This window comes from Carassius gibelio, chromosome B12 (genome assembly GCF_023724105.1).
Source record: "Carassius gibelio isolate Cgi1373 ecotype wild population from Czech Republic chromosome B12, carGib1.2-hapl.c, whole genome shotgun sequence".
In the NCBI taxonomy this organism is placed as follows: Eukaryota; Metazoa; Chordata; class Actinopteri; order Cypriniformes; family Cyprinidae; genus Carassius; species Carassius gibelio.
In genome coordinates, this window is record NC_068407.1 from 14,666,462 (window position 1) to 14,689,714 (window position 23,253).

The following is a 23,253-nucleotide window of genomic DNA, read 5'->3' on the forward strand; positions in this document are numbered from 1 at the left end:
GGGTTAGTTCATCCAAAAATGAAAATTATGTAATTAATAACTCACCCTTATGCTGTTCCAAACATGCAAGACCTCCTTTTATCTTCGGAACACAGTCTGGATATCCAGACTGCTTTGATTTGAACTCTCTCTCACAACAGACACGGAAGAGAAGACAATGGTGAATAAAGTCGTTGTTTTTGCCATTTTTGGACCAAAATGTATTTTCGATGCTTCAAAAAATTCCAACGGACCCTCTGATGTCACATGGACTACTTTGATGATGTTTTTCTTATCTTTCTGGACATGGACAGTAGACCGTACACAAAGTTTCAATGGAGGGAATGAGAGCTCTCGGACTAAATCTAAAATATCATAAACTGTGTTCCGAAGATAAAAGGAGGTCTTACATGTTTGGAGCAGCATAAGGGTGAGTTATTAATGACATAATTTTCATTTTTGGATGAACTAACACTTTAATATTCAGACTTTTGCATATTATAACATGGAACTTGGATGTGGGAAATAATTACAGTTAGATCAAAGAGTTTTAGCAAGAGTAGTCAATTTGACATCAGAAAGTCAGTAAAAATCTGTTGAAGCATCGAAAATACATTTTGGTCCAAAAATAACAAAAAATAAGACTTTATTCGGCATCGTCTTCTCTTCCGGGTCTGTTGTGAGTGCATTCACAACACTGCAGTGAAGCTGCTGACATGTTAGCTTTGTTATTGGGCGCACCAGAAAACACGTCAGCAGCATCGTGAACGCACTCAGAGTAGACACATGGACTACTCTGATGATGTTTTTATTTCCTTTTCTGGACATGAACAGTATACCCTACATACATTTTCAATGGAGGGAGAGAAAGGTCTCTTAACTGTGTTCCAAAGATGAACTGAGGTCTTATGAGTTTGGAACGACATGAAGGTGAGTCATTAATGACATAATTTTCATTTTCGATGAACTAACCCTTTAAAGTGTACTAAAATGTACCCATTAAGCACAGCCAGCCTTTTTGCATTTAATGATTTACATATTAATTGAAATCATTTTGTCAATTAAAATAAAATTTTATATTTTTTGTGTGAGAGATTAATATTTTATTTTAACATAACTTCATGTTCCAAAACCAATATCTTGTGCACTAAAAATGTCTCAATTTAGATTTTGTTGTGCTTAATGGTATGTATATTGAGTAGGAAAAAATGGCATATAATTGCTTAAAAACAAGTGTTGCAACTTGGCTATAATGAGACAGTGTTAACTATTTTGTTTTATCAACATCTAATCATCCACATTCTAATCAACTGTCTGAAGGACAAAGTTGAACACTTTCCTCCAGGTTGGTTGTCATGCATAGAAATGCAATGAGGACTTGCTCAGTCTGTTCTTTAAGGCGAAGAGTCAATAAGGAATTTGACGTCTAAAACTTTCTCATAATAAAGTTTAAGTTACCTCGTATCATATCTGCTTATTGTCTGCTCACCTTCCTCCTAGAACAGCAGGTCACCAGTTTAGTACAACGTTTTGACTTGTGTTTAACCTTAAAGAATGACAGTTTGTTGCACATACCACTAATTCAATTATTTAAACGCAAGGGACACCCTCCACTCAATAAAGTTTTTCATATCAGTACATAAAATAAACATTCTGTGAGTGAAAATAGGTAAGATGCTAACCTGCACCCCGAGATTTGTCCCACACGACAATATTTACTTTGTTAGGCAGCTTCCTCCGCAGCAGACAGGCACATAAACTGCCTGTAAGTCCAGCACCAACTATTAGAACTCGAGACATATTTTAGAAAAGGTACATAAAAAACTACTTATGAAAATAGCAAAGCGATCTTGCTCGTTTGAAGATCACACTCGATTTAGTACCCTGGCCCTTTAAGAATTACGAAATGCTGAAACGTTTGGGTTGGCCAACCAAAACATTCCCTTCGTTTTCCATTTTTCCAATGTTTTACTGATATGTATGCACTACATGTCCAAACATCAAAATAATAACAATATAAAGTTATATGCAGGTTTTTACAGGTACACTGAAGACAGAGTACGATCTCAAATGTATGTATGAGTTCTTCGTTGCATAGAGGAATTATTGTTGCCTACATGTTGTTGGCTCAGTGACTACTACAATGACAATTTTTCAGTCTCATCAAAAAAGAAAAGGTAACCTAATTACGACGGCAGTTTGACGAACATTAGAATGCAAAATGTTACAATGAAGAAAGTAGCTATTACATAAATGAATCCCACTTCTTCAGAAGGGGGACTGATTGATTAAAGGCGTTCAAAAACAGTGATCAGGTCATGATGTCACTGTCAGCTGATGTTAAAAGCATTTTCATCGCTCAGCGTGTCACTGACCAAGTGAGGCGCCACACGATTGATATTGAGGTCTCAACCTCAACCGAAGTTGGGTGAGTTTCAGTAAATTGAGCTCGTCTTTTTCCTTATTCAGTGCTTATTGCCATTAACCACACTCCATCAGATCAGTCTCGATCAGCTTAAAACGATCCTGTTTATTAATATGCTGCAAGGAATCACGTTGTGGTGACTAAATGAATTAGCGATAAACGAATTTACTATACGATAAAGTGTGTTACGACGAAAGTGTGAAGCTTCTATGTAATTACAGTGATTTATACATTTAGTTTGTTCCGACTGACTTCCGTGCGTTTGTTATTATGTCAAATGCCTTGGCTTGGCTACCTGTCATTCAAAACCATTCAGATGTGATACGTGAACTTTCGTTTTGTGAAAACGAAGGGTTGTAAAATTAAACATTTCAACCTTGCTTTAACTCATAAATACAGTGGAGACAAATAATATTGTCTATGTAACACCCTACCTTGTACAATATTTTTTGGTAACAAATGTTTAAAAAAAAAATTAAGTATGCATTTTCCAAAAATATTTTTGGATTTGATTTCTGCTCTCATATATAAAGTACAGTAGTGATGTTCAGCAGTGTTTGTTTTGGCAGCTTGTTTTTTCTGAACATAGATTTAGCTACATTGACCTCGTTTTGTGTCATGCAGCCTTACTTTACAGTCACGTGTTACATGTTAAGCAACACTAAACAATCTATTGATGGCTGATGAAGATTTTAACACTGGTTTAGAGTAGTGTGTCTTCTTGAGAGACCCTGTATGTTAATTCACTGTTTGTAAATGTTTGACAGAAAGATGTCATGGCTGGTGTTATCTCTGGTACTGCTTACATTTGGCCTCATTCAGTGCAGGCCACCTGTTGAGGACAAGATAAGACTGGACCCTGAAGTAAATATGAACATCGTAAGTAGCCAGTAGTTATAAATAACATGTAATAAGCTGACAGTTCTTCATTACTGTCCATCAAATTGTCAATACGTGCATTCCAGAGAATGAATTCAGGTAAATTGGGTTACTTTTGCCATTAATCGCACCGCAGTTACATCCCATGAAGTCATTCGGCAACATTCATGGGGACAATACTGTTCATCACCTATGGGTACAATACTGTTTACTCTGTGAAAATGCAGAGTCACTGAATTGTAATATAGTGTGAATATGGAGCTTGTGCTCAAAGTAGAAAAAGACATCAGTTTTATTCAAAAATAAGATGAAATTCTGATAGCTTGTAATGTAAATCAATGCGATTTTTATAACAGCATAACATACATACATAAAATGCACCATGTAGACAAAAATGTCTATTTTTCTAGCTTTACCTGCTTTAGCTGACCCTATGAATGTCATGCCTTGTTAAGTGAACTTTACAAAAAACATTTGTAATATTATTTCCAGTTCTCTGTTTTGTCACATGCTCTAAAGAGAAGTGGATTCATTAGTTGACCATCTCTATAAGAAAATACATTTTGCACTTTGTCCTCCTATGATTCAGTGTGGCTCTTGGAAGCTACATTCAGAACACATCATCACGTTATCACTTGTAAAAGTTAATATTCCCCTATTGGAAAAAATGATGTACTAAAATGTATTTGAAATACAATTGCATATCTACCTGTACGTGCATAATAAAAAAAAACCTGTAGTTGTACTTTGTACTTTTGGTATACTTCAAGTCAGGGCCGGCTTATGATGCAGCGGTGCCCTGGGCACAGACTGATTAAGGCCCCCCTCAGTTGAATTTTACATTCATTTAACTCAGATATAAGTAAATGGATTTTGGACCTTTATAGATCATGTTAGTTAGTAGGCAGACTAATGTTAGTGTAATCTCTTAACAATGCATAAAACCCATCTTTGTACTTGTTCCATTCTGTCACGTCATAAAATATTTGTAATACAATTGATTTTGCATTTAACATAAATTTGATTAAAACATTGTAAGTTACTTATTAGAACACTTTTATTGTACAGAAAGAGAGCAAAATATAATTTACAATATCAAAGAACATTATAATTGAATTCAAGCACTCTCAAAAACTCCCGTTTATCACTGAAGTTGCTTACATTGTGAAATGAGTATCTTGCTTACATTGTTTGTTTACACATCTGCACTTTATTGTTTCTGATGAGAGAAATCGGCAGAGAGCAGAATTCAGTCAGCGAGCGCGTGCACTGAACAAAGCAGCTGTTTCAGTGATGACTGATCTGAACGCCTCTTATTGTCCATTGTACTCATAAGCTCAACAGAATTATGCGTGATTGGTTATAATGCGCAATGTTGCCCCTGCTTAAAGTCTACTAAATTAGAAAAACAGCTTAATGCACTTTAATTGTGCAGAAGTAGTGCTGGAAACCAAATAAAAATATAGTTAAGTATTTGTTTGTGCTACAGTGGAACTACTGAAAATATACTTCAGGTACATTTAAATACCTTGCATTTAAAGACTGATATCTCAATTATTATTAATAGTGATATAAAAACACATTTTAGGCTTAATATTAAGAAATGTTAAGAAAAATTAAATGTAATGTGCAATAAATAAATAATTCTTAATAATAAAATAATAAGTCTTAAGTGGTATGTCAATAAATATGTTAATGGATTTGAGTAACTCACTAAGTAAACTTAGTATGAAATAAATGTGTTAATAGTTATGGAATTTTATAATTTTTTTTATTATTCTTATTTTGTATTAGGGTTAGATCTTTGTTCATAAGTGTTTCAAATAATATATTATCTAATTGACATTAGACAGCTTTATGTAACATATTTACCCACGGACTCTGAAAGGAAATTGTACTTTAAGTGACATTTGTGTGCTTTCATGTGTGATATGAAACAAGATTTCTCAAAATAAATAATGGTATCTCATAATAATTGTTTGACAATTTGCACAGGTCAAGTAACCATTTGCAGAAATGCTGATAAGACAGTGATTTGTTGGTTTAAATAAAATAACTGGTTTTTATACTCTGGGTTTCACATACTTGCTTTCACAAGCAGACTACTGGGCCTTCAAAATTTGTCAATTGGGCTTAGAACAGTAGTTTACCCAAAAATAAAAATTCTGTTTATTCTGTTATTCTGTTTTTTTCTGTTAGTCAGTTCATTCTGTTATTTTTTCATTTGATCTTGATAGGGAATTTAAAAACTCTGTACACAGTAATGTTCCATACAACAACAGTTTATAGTGGCAATGTCTGTGTAGATCCATAGGCAAAACAATAAATAAAATAAAAATACAATCCATATGACTCCATATGCCATGTTTTCTGAAGCCATACAATATATATATATATATATATATGTATATATATATATTTGCTATTGATTCCAGGGAGAATTCTATTCTTTATAAATGCAGCTGTGAAGTTGTCAATATTATTAGTAGTTGGTCACATTCTGCATTTCATTAGACTTTCCTCTTGCGTTTTCATTCCGCAGAAGTGCATTAAATATTTCTTGTTTCCAACACACACTATTTCTGCATGAAAAGAGGATGAATACTAGAGAGAGAGAGAGAAGCACATCCCCCAGTGCTTACTCTCCCCATAATGTGTGTTGAGCCAGCAGTGGGTTTATCCTTAAGTGGCCTAAAGTAGAATGAGCAGACAGAAGACCCAGGGGGAGTGGGAAATTGCAGAGCCTTTAATTATGCATGGGGAGATTGCATGGCAGGCCTGGAACCAACAAGCTCACACAGTTTCTTTGAAGTCTCTGATTATAATTTATCTCATATCTGGAAGAGGAGGAGGAGCAGTGTGACACCATACAGCTGAAATAATTGTGCTCTTGAAAAGACAAATGACTAAACTAAGAATTTAAGCTGAACTGGTGTTTTCTATTTTCATTCCATTTAGAAATACTGCCACGTTGATGACATTTATTGTAGACCTTAGCAAAGAAGAAATGTAGCAATTCTTTTTTTAAATCCTTAGGCCTTATATTTCTTCTTCAAATGGGTGACATTGTACTGCTTTCATCAGAATAGAACAATGCTTGTGCTATTTTGAAGTGTTGTATTTTCTAAAGAGAGAAGAAATGTGTTTGCTGTCCTATTTAATTGTACTTATCTTACATGTAAGTGTGTTTCTATTGATTTCTCCATGCTGTCATACTTCTCATGGACTTTGCCCATGCTCACTGTTGTGTTTGTCTCTTGTAGAGTGAGATCATCAGACACTGGGGCTACCCAGCTGAAGAATTTGAAGTAGTCACTGAGGATGAGTACATCCTGAGCATCAACCGAATCCCACATGGGGTCAAAAACAAGGATGGACAAGGTAAAGGTTTGAGCTGGTGTGCCAAAAGATTTGAATGACCCCATTCATGCTTCTGTTTGGCTTGGGTTAGCGTGAATTATTAAAGATGGGAGCTTTTTGTCCTCACTGAAGTGCCCGTGAACCTTAACATCTTAACATCCCGTGGTTTTTAATAGTCACGTAGCAATTTAAAGAGGATAGAGAAGAGGTTTTAGATGAGTCATTCTCCAATGGAGGAGGACCTCCTGTAACACACTCGCATAACGCAACCCACACACATGATGTCTTCTTGGGGTTTTCTTCTCATAAATATCAAGATCTCATGACCTCTCATGATGGAGTTTATTAGGAGATCCTGTTTCATAAATTAATTAAAGGGATAGTTCACCCAAAAATAGAAATTCTGTCATCATTTACTCACCATCATGTCAGTCCAAACCTGTATGAGTTGCTTTCTTATGTCGAACATAAAAGAAGATATTTTGAAGATTGCTGGTAATCAAACAGTTGTTGGTTCCCATTGACTTATATAGGATTTTTTTCCTACTATGGAAGTCAACAGAATCCACCAACTGTTTGATTACCAGCAATCTTCAAAATATCTTATTTTATGTTCAACATAAGAAAGCAACTCATCAACTTCTCCTTTAAGTTATTATGTATATATGTGTATATCTCTGAATGTGTGTGTGTGTGTGTATTCACCAAAAAATACAAAATAATAAAAATGCAGTTTAATATATATATATATATATATATATATATATATATATATATATATATATATATATATATATATATATATATATATATATATAGTTTAATGTTTACTTTAATATTTAAAAACACTATTAATATATATCACAAGTAAATGTTATCTTCAGCTAAATAAATCTTAAAATGAATATACATTTTTCATAAAGTATTTTACTTAACAAAAAAAAATTAAATTGTGATAATTTATGTGTGGAATACATTAGTTAAGTGTTTTATTTTTAATTTATTTAGAAAAAAAACTGTATTTTGTAAACAAAATATCTGCCTTTTATCAGTTTTTTTAATGTATCAAAAAGTATTATAGTAGATGTCTATACAATACTTCAAAACCAGTTAAAACATCATCAGCTGAAAAACAAAGGGAATCTCTGTGATGATAAATCAGGCTAAAATCGATTCAGTTCAGATGAGTGTTATCGTGGTGTTAATGTTCTCGGTCCTGTACAATAGTGCCTCTGGAATCAGTATTCAGTTTGATATTTAGCGCTCCCCATATTTCATTAATGAGCAGAGAGATCTCTAAAGCTCAAGCTTCTCACACTAATCTCGCCAGGGAAGCCACTGGAGCGGAAAACCAATTCAACAGCCATACATCAGCTTCCACTCTCCCTCAATGCTAACACAATGTCTCATGTTTTTCTAAATGAGAATACATTTCCCCGACACAAATCCCTCTGCTGGAGGATTTGAGGGCCTTTAAGAAACTTTGGCCTTGTGCATCTTTGCTTTTCACTCATTGTATTAGATTAAGAGCATTATTGGCTGCGTTCTTGTGTTTGACCTTCAGAATAAAATTGGCTTATGCAAATGAGCATGTGGAAATCTGTTCGGAACATTTATAACCATACTTAATCAGGAAGACTGGGAATTTTGAAGACCACGTTAACAAGACAAACCCTGTGAGACGTTTTTGTTTTATGGTGATCTTAAAGCGGTGTGTGTGTGCTGAGAGCTGGTAAACGTTAATAATAAATTTAGATATATGATAAATAAGTAAAGAGCCATCAAGCTGTTTGTTTTTATTGGATGGCTGGTGCTGAGTGGTGTGATGCTGGGTGTGATAAGCACTGAAGCTCTGAGGTGGCACACGGGATATGCAACTCATTTCCTGCTGTCCCAGTTCTCCAAGTCACACGAGACACTGCACTGCTTGGCGCAAAAGAACACCAAACAAAGAAAATATTTTTTAGCACCAATTGAGGTTTCACAAAGACAGTCTCACTTGAGAAAATACACACTCATTATTTTCTCCAGATCTAGTAATTCATTCAAAAATACTTAAAATGCAATCTGTACACACAATTATTTTAATACAACTCTTCTGTAACAATTTTTGAGTTAAAAAATAAACAATGTCAGGTTTATCTTTTAAAAATTAAATTGTTTATTTATGGTTAATTTTAATTAGATAAAATTATGATTTTTAACAAAATTACATTACTCATAATTAATATTAGAAAAACCTTGTCTGACAAATCAAATTGTGGTGAAAATTAAAAAAATAAAGAAAACTAAAAGAGACACACGCCTGCAGACCCCCATGAAAGCGTATTAGTCTTTTAAATGATCAGATAAGTTAAGTTTTATGAGAAGGCAGGATTAACATTAATAATTGGTGATATTTTTTACATTTAAAATTATATATTAAATGTATATTTCAAAGGAAAATAATATCTAAGATATGTACACATGCATTACACTTGCACAAAAATGTGTATGAAAAAATATATGATTCATTTTAATTTAAACTTTTCCTGAAAATTATATTAAAGTTTTCAAAATCATATGCAGCCAACACAAACAGATTAATATATGAGGTTTGAAGCAGTGAATTTCCTTTGAACTTCATTTCCCATAAAACCAATCTGACTCATTGTGCAACTGCTCTCCATGGGAGTATTCTGCAGTTATGTAAAATCGAAAGTCTCCAGCTCTGCACCACTTCCAAAATCTTGCTGTGCGAGTTGCAGGGTTTAAGGGGGGTAGAAGGAATGGCTGGTATGAAGTCAAACAATGCTATCAGCTCAAGGTCTGTTTGTGCTACTAAGAGGACCAGCTCACATCCTGTTTCTGACTGATATTCACGATAAAGGTCCAAAAAAAGAAAGGATGGCATTATTAGTATAAAGCTAATGCACATACTCCCTCTGCTGGACAAACATGTAATCTCTAAAAATATGTTGGAGTATTTTTGATTCAGTTTATAATTTCCATCGAAATGTTCTGTGACATTGGTCTCTTAATTCATATTCCAGAAGCCAAGCCTGTAGTGTTCCTTCAACATGGTCTTCTTGCTGCTGGAAGTAATTGGGTAACAAACCTGCCCAACACTAGCCTGGGTTTCCTGTTAGCCGATGCTGGATTTGATGTGTGGATTGGCAACAGCCGTGGGAACACATGGTCCAGAAAACATGTCAGCCTTGACCCTAAACAGAAAGAATACTGGCAGTTCAGGTACAAGAACAATTATTATGAAAGTATTTAGCATGTGGTCAACCACCAACCTTTCTACTGTTTAAGAAATGTATAATAGATAAAAGTTTGAAAATCATTTTTGTACATACACTACAATCCACAAGTCTCTTATGCTCATCAACGCAATTTAGTTGATCAAATATACAGTACAACAGTAATATTGTTAAAATACAATTACAATTTAAAATAACTGTCTTCTTTTTAAATATATTTATAAATGTCATTTTATTCTTATGATCGATCACTTCACTTTCAGCATCTGCTCTAGTGTCACATGATCCTTCATAAATCATTCTAATATACTGATTTGTGCTCTTAAATAATGTCTTATCAATTTTGAAAAAGTTTTGCTGCTTAATATTTTTTGTGTAAACTGTCATAGATTTTGTTTAGGGTTCTTTAAGTTCAAAAGAACAGTTTATTTTAAATAGAAATATTTTTCTTCTAACTCTTCCGTGTATTTATTCAAGCATTTATTTCCTCTTTTCAGCTGATACTAGTGTGCAGAACTCAAAACTTTTGACATTACTCTTTTTCTTGCCTTGCAAGCTTTGGTATTTCCTTCAGGAAATGCAGATCTAGTTCTTATTTTTGAAATTCTCTGTTGGTTTAATAATGTATCAGCCAGAATACTGACTCACAATACTGTGTTGTGTGTGTGTGTGTGTGTGTGTGTGAGCCAGTCATGATGAACTGGCTAAAAAGGATCTTCCTGCAGTGATAGACTTCATTACAAAGACCACTGGCCAGGAGCAAATCTTTTATGTGGGCCATTCCCAGGGAACCACTATAGGTATCACCTATTCTCTAAGCATTTTAGAGTGATTCATTATTTTGATCTGCTATTCATCAAATCACTGATCTACAAAATATGCATGCTCAGAGATGTGTTGTGCATTATGCATCTTCTCACACTGGCAGTAGGCAAATGCATTATCGTACGTGTTATTGCGTGTGAACATCTCACAGGAGCTACAGTACTTCACACTTTTTGCTACGCATGATGTGATTCCAAGCATTATATATTTTTATATTTATATTACATTTTCTATTTATATATTTTTTTCCTCTTGAAATGTCGATGTTTGACTTCCTATTCTTGCTTCTTAGGGTTCATGGCTTTCTCCACAATGCCGGAGCTGGCCAGCAAAATCAAGATGTTCTTTGCTCTGGCTCCTGTCGCCACAGCGGGGTTTACGAAAAGCCCCATGACCAAATTGTCTGTACTTCCAGAGTTCCTCATTTGGGTGAGCATTTTGTAACACTATACTAGCTCTGTTCCAGAAACTAGAAAACTACCCTATTGCCTACCTAGGCAGCTGTCATCTAAGGTTCTGTCTTTAAAAGAAAGGATTTGGAACGTTTTGCATAAGTAGCAATACTCTCTATTGATTTGTATAGTTTGACACTACAATTATGCAAAGCTGGCAGCATGAAGAAATTAACTAAAAATACACATTTTGGATAAAGTAGTGTATTCTAAATTAGACATTTTAAATATTTTAATTACATTACCAGTCAAGTTTTAATTTTTTTTTAAGAATTATTCTCTGCTCACCAAGCCTGCATTTATTTGATCCAAAATATAGCAAAAGCAGTAATATTGCATAGTAATAACATTATAGAAATCATTAGTCAAAAAGTGTTTTCCTTACAATTGAAGGTCATGGAAGTGGGTTTATGGGTTTTAAGTTTATATACAACCATGATGATAATTTATCAGATTAATATATTATTATTATTTTTTAAACATTTGTAGGATCTCTTCGGACGAAAGGACTTCTTTCCTCAGAACGAGTTGATTAAGTTTTTTGCCACGGAGTTCTGCAGCAGAAAGCCTTTGAGTGTGCTGTGTGGGAATGTTTTCTTCCTTCTCTGTGGTTTTGATGAAAGGAACTTGAACATGGTATAGCACTCACTTTGTTAAATCATGCTTTTTAATGTCAGTGAATTTGAGAATGATCCTCATGAGTTCCTTCATCTTTCTTTCAGAGCAGAACCCCAGTGTACACAACACACTGCCCAGCAGGAACTTCAGTACAGAACATGGTTCATTGGGCTCAGGTATAAAAAAAAATAAATAAAAAAAAACAACAACTACTCAGTTACTCAGTGACATCTATGTGCCTTACTTAATGTCCCTCTCCACGTGCAATACATTTTAAAATATCCCAATATTATTTCCTCAAAACGAGTGAAAGCACAACCACCAGAAGTTGCAACAGTTCCTTAATCTGTCTCAGAGTAAAATTTCAGTGAAGTGACAAAGCAGAGAAGCCCTGAGGTGTTTCAATAGGGGCTTTTTGGTAAGGCGCACAGGTCAGATGTCTTGACATTTTTCTGGACCTGCTTGAACACATTGCCTTGCATGTGTTCTCAAATGCACTTATATGTTAACACAGCCTATATAGATATGGGAAAACTCTGAGCAGATCCGACTGTAGTTATACATTACAGCAATTACTTGTAAAGATAATTAAATGCAGACCACACCTTACTCTGTTTGTCTTAGGGCTGGTTCACACTGCCCCACCAAACGGCATCAAGTCAAACAAAGATGTAAAGATGTCTGTTTGATTTATGTTATGAAACAACTGTAATGTTCACACTGGTTCTACAAACACCAATATGGTCCAATCAAAGACTGCTCTTTGATACAAATGGCACGGTCAAACATATGAACATTCTACTTTATAATTGTACCTGTTTTTCTTGTTTTCTTAATACAGGCTGTGAGATCCAGTAATCTTATGGCATATGATTATGGAAAAGCTGGAAATATGGCACATTATAATCAGGTAACATTGAGAACTTGACTATTTTTGCCTGCAATGGGACCCAAAAATGAAACTCTTGTTATAATTTACACATCCTCATTTTTATATACACATTTCTTTCTTCTGCTGAACACAAAACGGCCCTAATCCTAACCAAACAGTTTCCTGCTGACTCCCAAAATCGAAACTGTTTAGTTACCAACATTCTTCAAAATACTGTATCCTTTTTTTAGTGTTCCACAGAAGAGACAGTCATACAGGTTTGAAAATGACATGAGGATGACTAAATGATTATTTCCCTTTAAGCTATTTTCACCACTAGCTATACTAACTTGCCTATCCAGGGCATTTTTGAAATACTGTAGACTCTCGTTAGGATGAATGTGTCATGTTTGTAGTATTGGAACTGAGCAGTGCTTGAAATGTTGAAGTCTCTTCTTCTTCTCCCCTACAAGTCGACTCCTCCAGTGTACAATGTGCGGGACATGACGGTACCCACAGCCTTGTGGTCAGGTGGGCAGGACACACTGGCAGATCCTCAGGACGTGGCTCTACTGCTAACACAGATACCCAAACTGGTGTACCATCGTGACATTAAGCACTGGGAGCACCTGGACTTCATCTGGGGCTTGGATGCCCCACAAGAGATGTACAGCAAAATGATCGAAATGATGAGAGAGAATGTGGGAAGAGACATTTTGTTTGAGCAGTAGGTTTTATCAGCAGTTTTTCAAACATTCCTTGAGCGAATACTTTTTTACCTCTTTGTTTGTTTTTTCTGTAAGCAGAAGAACCAATTTGTTTGAGGTGCTGGTAACCGGATCTGCAATTTGTGAATGTAAATTTGAAAATACAAACTGAATTAAGCCTTCGAGCCATTACCCAGAGACTTTTACGCTCATGATCAGGGGTTTCTTTTTAATGTCTTTTAAAGGATGTGTGCTTGTCGAATGTTTTTTTTTTTTTACTTTAGCTTTTACTAACCACTACATCCTCAATCTCAATTTACTGTAGCATTTCATGACCTGTCTTATGGCCTTGTCATGTAATCGACCGATTTTGTAAAACATGACTGGAAATAAACATACACTGATGCTGAAAATGTGTTTACAAAAAGTAATTTGCTTAGTGAGGTTTTACTTTTAAACCAACAATTTGACTCAATCCAAATCCATTCAAAATCGTACAGTGATAAAAAACAAACGTAACATACATTACATTAAATTATCAATGTAAGAAAATCAACGACACAAATATGAGTAATCAAATGAAAAACTACATAAAATATGCTTAAATACATTTTTCAAATCAGAAATGCATTTCTTATGACATTAAGTGTAACAATGTGTAAAAAAAATTGTGACAACTGGTGAAAACCCAATCTGAAACTCAGCTGGTGAATTGTAAAGGACCCCACTGCTGTTGCACATTAAACAAGTCTCTCCTCTCATGTCCTCTATTAATACTCACATTGATTTTGTTAACATTGAAACAATTTTGTGGAATTGTAGTCTCTTTGCAATGTCTAATGGGGTTTCGTGATTCTGGTAAGAAGACAGAAAAATAAAACAGAAAAAAAAATTCACACAATGTGTTTAACAGAGAGAAAAGAGAAAACTAAATGTGTGCTCGTTTCACATCACAGATCAACACCAGTTTCAAATCCTGTCCGTCTAAGCAAATGCATTTTCTCTCTAAAACACTTGAATACTTTCTGTTACATTTAACATTCACTTACCCAGCTCTCAGCTGACATTAGAAAAATCATTTGCTGCTAAATACAGTGCAACACCTCTGTCACTACTTTGTTCATTTTCACCTTTTTTAAGTTTAACATTTTTAAAGTTACTTTAATGAAGAAGACCGTAAGATTACAGATCCCTATATAGAAGTTAATGTTCAAATACTTGTTATAAATAATTAACTTACTTTGTTCTGTACTGAAACATCTGCATTTTTCTCCAATAACAATGGAATGATGCTTTGACTTTTTCTTTGGCAAGCATAGTGAAGTCCAGTGTTACCCTTCTGAAAAAAAGCAATGCTACACAAATTATAACCATGAACATGCTTTTTAGAATGATAATTATCTCTTAATTAATTTCCCACTGAAAAAAACAAAAAAAAAACAAGACATGATGAGTGTTCTACTTACATAGTCTACAGCATTTACCTCCACCTTAGTGGCCAACAGAAGCTCCATCAATTTCACATTTTTTCTTTGCTTCTCTACCTTTTGAAAGATGAAATGTGCAATGCTTTAATATTGTCTAATTAAACACATTTAGATCCGTCATAAATTAAAGTCAGATGACACAAGTGATGGACAAGAACACATAAAACACCACAAAATGCTTTCTATTCCCACACCAATCTCAATTCCTGATCTCAAACAACAGGTTAAGATGAATTTTCAAGTTAAATTGTTTTTTAAGTAAACAGTCTTTTCCAGAAATGCCATGACTGGGGGATAACCTACCATTATAAGATAACCAATTAACAAGATAGGCATTAATATGGCAATCATCAAGTAGTCCAGGAAGGAAAATGTTCTTCTCGTGGCGTAGTGCAAACAAGTCCTTTCTTTCTAAAGGAAGAAAATACACATAGAAATGTTTAAACAAGTAAGCTGACCGCAAAAAATAAACAATCAATAATAAAAATTTACCACAGGCTGAGTCAGAAAATCAAAATACATTAAAATGAATCATTGCGCATTACACTCATTCATAACAATACAACTGCAGCAGCATTAAGATAACCAGGATTCAAACAGGACTATTTCAGTCTCCTCACTTTTGCAATACCTTATTTCTAATAGACACATTTGCATTGTAATCTAGAAGGTATTTGACAGTCCTGAGGTGTCCCTGTCTACAGGCGGCTATGATTGGTGTGTCTCCTGTTCCTTCATCTTGAACATTTACATTTTTGGGATTGGCTGAGATGAGTTTTCGCAACTTGTGGATGTCATCGTCATAAGCTGCCTGACACATAGGCTATGGAAAGAAAAAAGCACAGAATATGATTAGAAATAAGCACATGAAACAGTGAATTATCCTATATTTAATACATTTAATAAGACTTAAGACAACTAAAGTATAATAAAGGAGACATGTGGTTTTGGCCTGAAACCTGGCTTGATATCAAGACAGGGTGATAAGCAAAACAGGTCTGGTGACAACCTAAGCTTGACAAATAACAACATATAAACACACACCCATTGTAAATAAATTACAGCAAAAAAAAAAAAAACTGTATAAATGTCTTTGAACAGTAAAGTATTTTTATATTTCACGCATGATAAAGCTATATTATTATTATTTTTTTTTTTCTTAAGATCTAGAAGGTAACACCGTCATGAAAATAACAGCAGTTTCATTTTAAAAAAGAAGAAGAAGAAAAATATATATTGAATGATTCTCTGGTACAATGTAAAACTGTCCAGTACTGTCTGTGTAACGTTACGTGTTTAGACTGTCTGAGAAGAGGACAGTTATTTGGCATGTATGTATGTAACAAATGTATGTCACAAAAATTCAAATAAGCATAATTACATATTTTAAATCTTTTTTTTTTTTTATAATGTTGACAAAATTGAGATATGAAGAACAAAACTCATTAAATTATTAGAGATTAAATTAAGCATAACACGATCAGTCGATTATCATTATCATCATCAGTTATGGTTATATGAGCCAAGTAAGTTGTTTCCTAAATAAAGGAAAATCAAGACACGATTCAAATGAGTTACTCACCTCTGAGTACAAGATTCCCATTTGGCTTCCTCTGACCCTAAAGGGAAACGAACTTAAACTTGTAAATCCTTAAAGCGGACTCTGAGGTTATAAAACTAACAGCCCTTTGCTAACTTGTTTGCTTTCTACCTTGCGAAATGCTAACTGTGTGAAACAACTCTTTAGGGTGTGGTCATGTAACAATGACGCATACGTCATGACGCAATCACTGCTGTTCAGGTGTGTTAATAGATTAATATACACGTCAGGATATTTGCCTGTGAAGACTGTGAAGGATGTATTTACATTTGACAAAGAGGAAACAGTTTCACGGCTCATCTCTTAAGGAATAGACAGACTAAAAAACTAATAAATAAATAAATATGTTACACAGAAATCTACACTCTTACAGACGTTTGTAAAAAAAATAAAATAATAATAATTTAATGTGAAGAACATTTCTGCACTACAGTAATTTTTCACAGGTGTTTTACCCTTATTTTACTTTTTTTTTTTTAGGTTAAAAGAAATATCCGTAAACTTAATGGTAGTGTCCTGGAAGAAAATTATCACTACCTTTGCCACTGTGTAGAGTCACACTGAAAGCATCAAGGCTATTTGACCAAGAAGGAGAGTGATGGGGTGCTGTGCCAGATGACCTGGCCTCCACAGTCACCGGACCTGAACCCAATCGAGATGGTTTAGGGGTGAGCTGGACCACAGACAGAAGGCAAAAGGTCCAACAAGTGCTAAGCATCTCTCGGGGAACTCCTTCAAGACTGTTGGAAGAAAATTTCAGGTGACTACCTCTTGAAGCTCATCAAGAGAATGCCAAGAGTGTGCAAAGCAGTAATCAAAGCAAAAGGTGGCGACTTTGAAGAACCTAGAATATGACATATTTTCAGTTGTTTCACACTTTTTTGTTATGTATATAATTCCATGTATAATTCCACATGTGGTAATTCATAGTTTTGATGCCTTCAGTGTGAATCTACAATTTTCATAGTCATGAAAATAAAGAAAACTCTTTGAATGAGAAGGTGTGTCCAAACGTTTGGTCTGTACTGTATGTATCTCAGATTCTTCTAACAAACCACGCACAAATGGAAGAAGTATACATCTCAAAGTTAAAAAAAATCTACCCTTATAACTGGTTTTGTGGTCCATATGTCTATTGTCTCTCTCAATTACAGCGCTCAGTCGCTCTGATGGGTGCCTAAGAAGATTTTAACAAGGACTAAATTAAGCGAGGCGGCCATAAAATATTGTAATATGCAGGAAATATTAGGCTACTATTTTAGAAACAATCCACTCCTTGAAACTTTCAAAGAAATAAAAGAATAATACTTTTACTTTAACTTTTGCAAAGACGGGCTTTGGTTTAGACGTGGCCCATGTATAATATTTTAAGAGATTTTCTTTGTTTTATATATAGAATCAGTCCTGCTAGGCAGATGTAGGAGTTTTGCCCCATCTGGTGGATGAAAATATACAAACAATCTAGTTATTTATGAGGCGTAACATTTCACAAAATAAATGCAAACAACTCAAGTAAAACGTGTTAGGCCACAGTGTCTTTAGAATGTGAATTATGGACTCTTTAACTGGTCGATGCTTGAGAATAATTTAATGCCTGAGAGTGTCTACAAGTAAAAGGCTTTGAAATGTCACGATATACATCTACCTTTACAGACAGTCACACCCCCCCCCCCCCCGCCCCCCCTTGGATGTCGACTTAAATCTAGTGAACTATAGACCACATGGTTTGGGCATCAGAGAAGAATCCGGATGCTGACTAGATAGGCTGCTGGTAAGGTTTTGAGACACAGCCAGAAAGCACCGCTGCTACAGCAGCATTCTTCTGACTCGCAGAGCTCCGGGCGAACCATCTGACATCGCAGGGCTATTCGCTCTGAAAGACAGCAATCAGCCATTTTAGTCTTGCGCGCACATCCATGCCAAAACAACAAAGCTTCCATGAGGCACAAAAGCAAAAGACCGAGAGTTTTAGACAATAATAAAAACAGCTGCTCTTTTATTTACGCGAGTTGCCTGTTTTCGAACTGAATTCTAGCATGTGCCACATGTGACGATTGTAGGAATGTGGAGCATGGGATCACAGCAGCTCTTCACCTACAGGTGAGGATTTTATTGTATTTATACATTTAATTTTTGTGGTCTTTATTTAGACATGTGATCATAACTGGCTTTGTTTATTTATTTATTTATTATTTTCTTTTATTTTTGACAATTTTATGTTTATATCGAAATTGTTGCAATCTTGTCAGGTTGGAAATATATCACTGACCTGATTATTGTGACTGGTTTACCAGTGTTTACTGATAAAAAAAAAAACTATTTGTGCTGTAGGATTTTGTCTTGCCGTCTGGTATTGATTGTTTATTGGAGGAGCTCCAATTTTGAGCACTTTAGATGTTCATCATATAAAATAAATTTGTATCATAAGTTTATAGTGAGAGAGAAAACAGAAGTTACAAGTCATGAATCAGAGGAGATTGGAAAGTATAAAAAAAGGTTCTCTCATGTAATATTACTTCTACCTATAGTATTCACTGTTTAATTACTAATAATTATACAATATATTAGAGCCTGAATCATGTGGTGAGCAGGAATGAGTTTTTCATAAACTTTTGCATCATTATGTTAAAGAGAAGTAAAAGCTTTGTTTACTATTTAAGACATTTTGTATCCAAAAATTTGTGACTGTCCCATCGACTGCAAAGTAAATTATACTGTCAAGGTCCAGAAAAGTATGAAAAGCATTACCAAAAAAGTCTATCTGGCATCAGTGGTTCAACCGTAAGGTTATGAAGCGACGAGAATACTTTTTGTATGTGAAGAAAACAAAAATAGCGACTTTATTCAACAAAATGTGGAGAGACACAGAAGAGACAAATTGTTGTATAAAGTCATTATTTTTGTAAAATTCAGATTGAACCACTGATGGCAGATGGACTTTTTGACGATGTCTTTCATACTTTTCTGGACCTTGACACTGCAATTTATTTGGCAGTCAATTGGACAGTCACAAGCCTCCCGTTTTCATCCAAGATATCTTAAATTGTGTTCTGAAGACGGACAAAGCTTTTAAGGGTTTGGAACGACATGGATGTAAGGTATTAATGACAAAATTTTCATTTCGGGGTGGAGTAACCATTTAATAATTTAATTGTTAGATTTTTAAGACCATATCATAGAGATTGAATTTTTACCTAGCATGCTTGCAGATGTGGACTGTGGTTTGATTCACTTGGCTCTTAAAATATGTTGGAAGAACCGCTCATCCTTCCTTGAAAATACTTGTGTTTTTACTGTATAAACTAAAAACAGTCTAGAAAGTCTATAAAACATACTATTATTTGTATTTTTCTAATAAATGTTTTGCTATTTTAGTCTAATTTCTAATTGCATTTCTAATCAAATGCAAATTGACATTATGCAAGACCCTAATGGTCAGAGATTGCTCAATGTTAAATCTCCTTTACACTGCTCTCTTATTTTAACAGTGCTACTTTAAGTTGCCATGACATTGTTAATCAGAACAATTTCTTTTATGGTGATGATATTTTTCTATTTGTTAATTTGCAATTGGCTGTACACTACCTTCAAAGACTAAAAGAGAAAGAAGCAGTCCAATATGTACCCAGCTTTGTGCAAAATGAAAATGCACACCAAGGATTTTTTTCACAGCTGAAGATATCCATGAGTCACCATATTTTGCTGCATGGTAACAAGCTGTCATAGCAACTGTAGCACAGATTCTGGAACGAATAACCATGTTATTTGTACTGAGATGGTGAATTATATTCGATATTCCCCATGGAAATGTACAGGCCACGGTAACTGTGTTAATAGATTAGGAAGAATATGCTAGGAATTCTACAGCATGGAGCTGTAGCCAAAGCTAGTGTTGATGAACTGAAAACAAAGACTGTATCGACCGAGCGACCTCTTAATACCACTGCTGTAATGCCAGATATGATGTTTCTTGCTCCTCAGCTCGGAATCGTCTTGGGAGATGACAGATGGATGCATAGGGAGGATCGAAGCCTGCCAATCAACATTGTGAACTCATCATGGACCAGGGTTTCAGTTTCAGCACACTGGTGAGTGGCGTTTTGGGAGGAGGAGGAGGAGGAGGGTGGTGGGGGACAGCTGATATTACTCGGAGATGGGTCGCAAGGACAGAATGGCTTCCTCTGACTCACTGCCATTAGTATTCCCATTGCAGCTGCTCCATCATTCAGATCCCTCCATCCTGGAGTGGGTGAGAGGGAAGGAACGGATGCAGCCCCATTCACACCTCGCATCCCCTCCCTGTGAATGTGTGATCAAACATAGGCTTCTTATTCTGCCCACCCAGAATCCTATTTTCCAACAATCATGCAGAGGACTTTTAATGTGGCTCCACAACAACATTTTTCCGATTTCTGTGCCCGTACTGTTCGAAAGTAAAGCAAGCTGTCATGTCCGACAAGTTTAACAGCTCGCCAGTCCCTCGTTGGCGTCCATCAATGTCCTGCTGCATGTTGATAAGACGCCCACTCTTTTCAGTGACCCTAAAACAGAGGCTCTGTTTAGTCATTAGTATGAGAGCTGGAAGCGAACTCGGCGTGGGTGCTGCTGGGTGTTCCGGTTCGCTCATGCTGGGTTATGAACAGAGCTTATGTTGTGTTTATCGGAGGCCTGTGAATTCTTTGGGACCAAATGTTTTGTGTCACTGGCGTATGGGGACCGATCCTAGTTTAGTTTGCCTATCTAGAGCAATCTTAGATGGCAGAGCTTGAACATAGCTCATCAGATTGACGCCTGTCAGAAATCTAGAAAAATATCTGCAAACTGCAAAAAAAAAAGTATTTAGAATAGAGGGCTCAATTGTCCAAACAAACATTGCATTATGTCTTTAAAGGCGATAGTATTTCTTGCGCCAACATGGTTTACAAAGGCTTCCTTGTATGCCACTGCTCTGTATTCTCATGGTTTTTGTTGTCCTCTCCGTTTGCAGAAGAAGTTAGCGGCCGAGCCAGATCACACTGACGTTACTCTGCCAGCGGTAGAACGTGTGCGGGCGCTCAGCAAAATGGGCTATAACATTGAAATAAATGAAGACATCGCCCCGCGACGCTACTTCCGCTCTGGCGTAGAGATGGAGCGCATGGCAGCTGTTTATCTAGAGGAGGGAAGTCTGGAGAATGCCTTTGTCCTCTACAACAAGTTCATCACGTATGTTTTATTATTTATTTTATTTAATATCACTACTGGATGCTGAAGACTATCCCAGCATCTTGGCCCATAGTAGTTTTTTCTTTAGAACTGTCATAAAATGTATTTTCTAATCCATGGTAATCAGTCCTCAACTTTATTTTCCCATTTCACTCCTGTGCAGTTTATTTGTTGAGAAACTCCCCAGTCACCGGGACTATCAGCAGTGCAACGTCCCTGAGAAGCAAGTAATAATGAAGGTAAGCCCCTGGCATGTTACTCATAGAAACTGATGGAGCCCTGTGGCGCTCAGCCCACTGTAAATCTGATTAGCATCGTGCTCAATTACCTTGGCTAGAGGACTCGTCTGGCTCCCAGCTGCTCACATTGTGGGTTTGCCTTATGTGGGCACATGTTCTGCTTTCATTTCTGCATAGGGACATGAAACTGCCTTCAGTCAAAAGGTTCTCCCTAAGGGTTCTTCTTCAATCATTGTTTATGAGACACAATAAAATAGGTCTAATTAAAACAGTATTATTTTTTTTATATGGATGTTTTAATGAATTTTGGTGCATTGTTCTGTGGCAGTGTGTTTTGAAAAAAATAAAAAAGTTAGGATGTGACCTATCAAAGAATGTGTCCTTTTTTTCAAACTAATAGTAATTAACCATGATTTGCTAGTTATAAATATTTTTTTGATAGTTTTGGAGGTAAAATAGTCTACATTTTGCTGAATATCTGTTTAAGTTTCATCAACTAGCATATACTGTAAAAACAGAAACTGGCTAAAAGCCACTTTTTATTTCCTGGGGTCTTTAACCTAATGATCTTAATGTCTGCTGATGGTCCCTGAATGAAAGAAAAAGATGAGTAATTGGTTTAAGTATCTCTATTCTGAGCTTTTAAAAAAATCATTATGTCCCTGAAAGCTTTAGCGCATATTGATCTGGTACTCGCTCTCTGGAACACAATCCCTAATGTTTGTCCCATTATCTGTTCATTATGTTCAGAAATTGCAAGAAGTGGCCTTTCCACGAAAGGACCAATTGAAGAGACTTCTCCATGAAAAATACAACAAAGAACACAGTGAATATCTGAAGAGTCAGGTACATTCGACAGATTACTTCTCATTCACTGCTGATGAAATTACCTGTTAATCAATTTTTTATATTATTATTGTGAATATTAGTCATGATGTGTGAATATTTTTGCAGACTCAAGCCATGGCTGTAGACATGTGTAGTGAACGACTGCAGAAGATGTCTCTTCTGGAGGAAGAACGACAACGTGTAGCACAGCTCCGAAAGATGCAAATCGAGTCCGAGCAGTTCCGCTACTTCGAGGACCAACTGCGTAGACAAGAGCTGGCCAGTCGCAGGGATGAGGCTGTCCCCAAAGTGCCTGAACAAACTGACGGGTCCTGTTTATCCCAGACCACGAGAAACCATGTGCGCCTTGACCCCAATCGTAACAAACCGGCGGCCCCCATCCCCAAACCGGCAGCCACCTTAGCAGCTGTACAAAGTGAGTGTCCTCATCTAGCTCAAATTTGCCTGTTAATAATTTTTTTGTAATTTATTACACAGTTTTCAATATTAAACTGCATATTGCTAGGTATATA

General features: G+C 35.7%; 4 protein-coding genes across 7 annotated transcripts in view; 2 read left to right on the top strand and 2 right to left on the bottom strand.

Annotated features, from left to right (window-relative positions):
• The window catches only part of rnls (renalase, FAD-dependent amine oxidase), a 58,624-nt gene extending 56,736 nt beyond the window's left edge, over window positions 1–1,888 (bottom strand). For 2 of the 3 annotated variants that reach the window (XM_052571141.1, XM_052571139.1), the window contains exon 1: window positions 1,662–1,888. In XM_052571141.1, the coding sequence (XP_052427101.1) occupies window positions 1,662–1,779 (118 nt within the window). In that variant the 5' untranslated portion in view covers window positions 1,780–1,888. Of the gene's footprint in view, window positions 1–1,437; window positions 1,476–1,661 lie in introns of all 3 variants that reach the window. The other variant, XM_052571142.1, reaches the window with a different exon arrangement.
• Window positions 1,889–2,254: 366 nt separating this feature from the next.
• Window positions 2,255–13,774, top strand: lipf (lipase, gastric). Its single transcript, XM_052571199.1, has 10 exons — window positions 2,255–2,407; window positions 3,172–3,283; window positions 6,547–6,664; window positions 9,676–9,874; window positions 10,579–10,688; window positions 11,006–11,142; window positions 11,655–11,801; window positions 11,888–11,959; window positions 12,625–12,693; window positions 13,128–13,774. Exons 1-10 carry the CDS (start codon window positions 2,298–2,300, stop codon window positions 13,383–13,385), a joined length of 1,332 nt encoding a protein of 443 aa, XP_052427159.1. The 5' UTR covers window positions 2,255–2,297; the 3' UTR covers window positions 13,386–13,774.
• On the bottom strand, window positions 13,626–16,622 carry ankrd22 (ankyrin repeat domain 22). 2 transcript variants are annotated; one of them, XM_052571201.1, is made up of 6 exons: window positions 16,431–16,622; window positions 15,600–15,671; window positions 15,148–15,259; window positions 14,828–14,901; window positions 14,602–14,700; window positions 13,626–14,216 (listed from the first exon to the last, which is right to left on the bottom strand). In XM_052571201.1, the coding sequence occupies exons 1-6, from the start codon at window positions 16,449–16,451 to the stop codon at window positions 14,139–14,141; spliced, it is 456 nt and encodes a 151-aa protein (XP_052427161.1). In that variant the 5' UTR covers window positions 16,452–16,622; the 3' UTR covers window positions 13,626–14,138. The 2 variants fall into 2 exon arrangements, with proteins under 2 accessions (XP_052427161.1, XP_052427160.1); XM_052571200.1 differs by having other exon boundaries at window positions 15,480–15,671; window positions 16,431–16,610.
• A 1,526-nt stretch (window positions 16,623–18,148) lies between these two features.
• stambpl1 (STAM binding protein-like 1) overlaps window positions 18,149–23,253 on the top strand; it is a 9,772-nt gene continuing 4,667 nt past the window's right edge. The window contains exons 1-6 of the mRNA XM_052570778.1: window positions 18,149–18,548; window positions 20,430–20,536; window positions 21,436–21,653; window positions 21,817–21,892; window positions 22,643–22,738; window positions 22,847–23,156. Coding sequence (XP_052426738.1) covers window positions 20,507–20,536; window positions 21,436–21,653; window positions 21,817–21,892; window positions 22,643–22,738; window positions 22,847–23,156 — 730 coding nt within the window. The 5' untranslated portion in view covers window positions 18,149–18,548; window positions 20,430–20,506. The remainder of the gene's footprint in view (window positions 18,549–20,429; window positions 20,537–21,435; window positions 21,654–21,816; window positions 21,893–22,642; window positions 22,739–22,846; window positions 23,157–23,253) is intronic.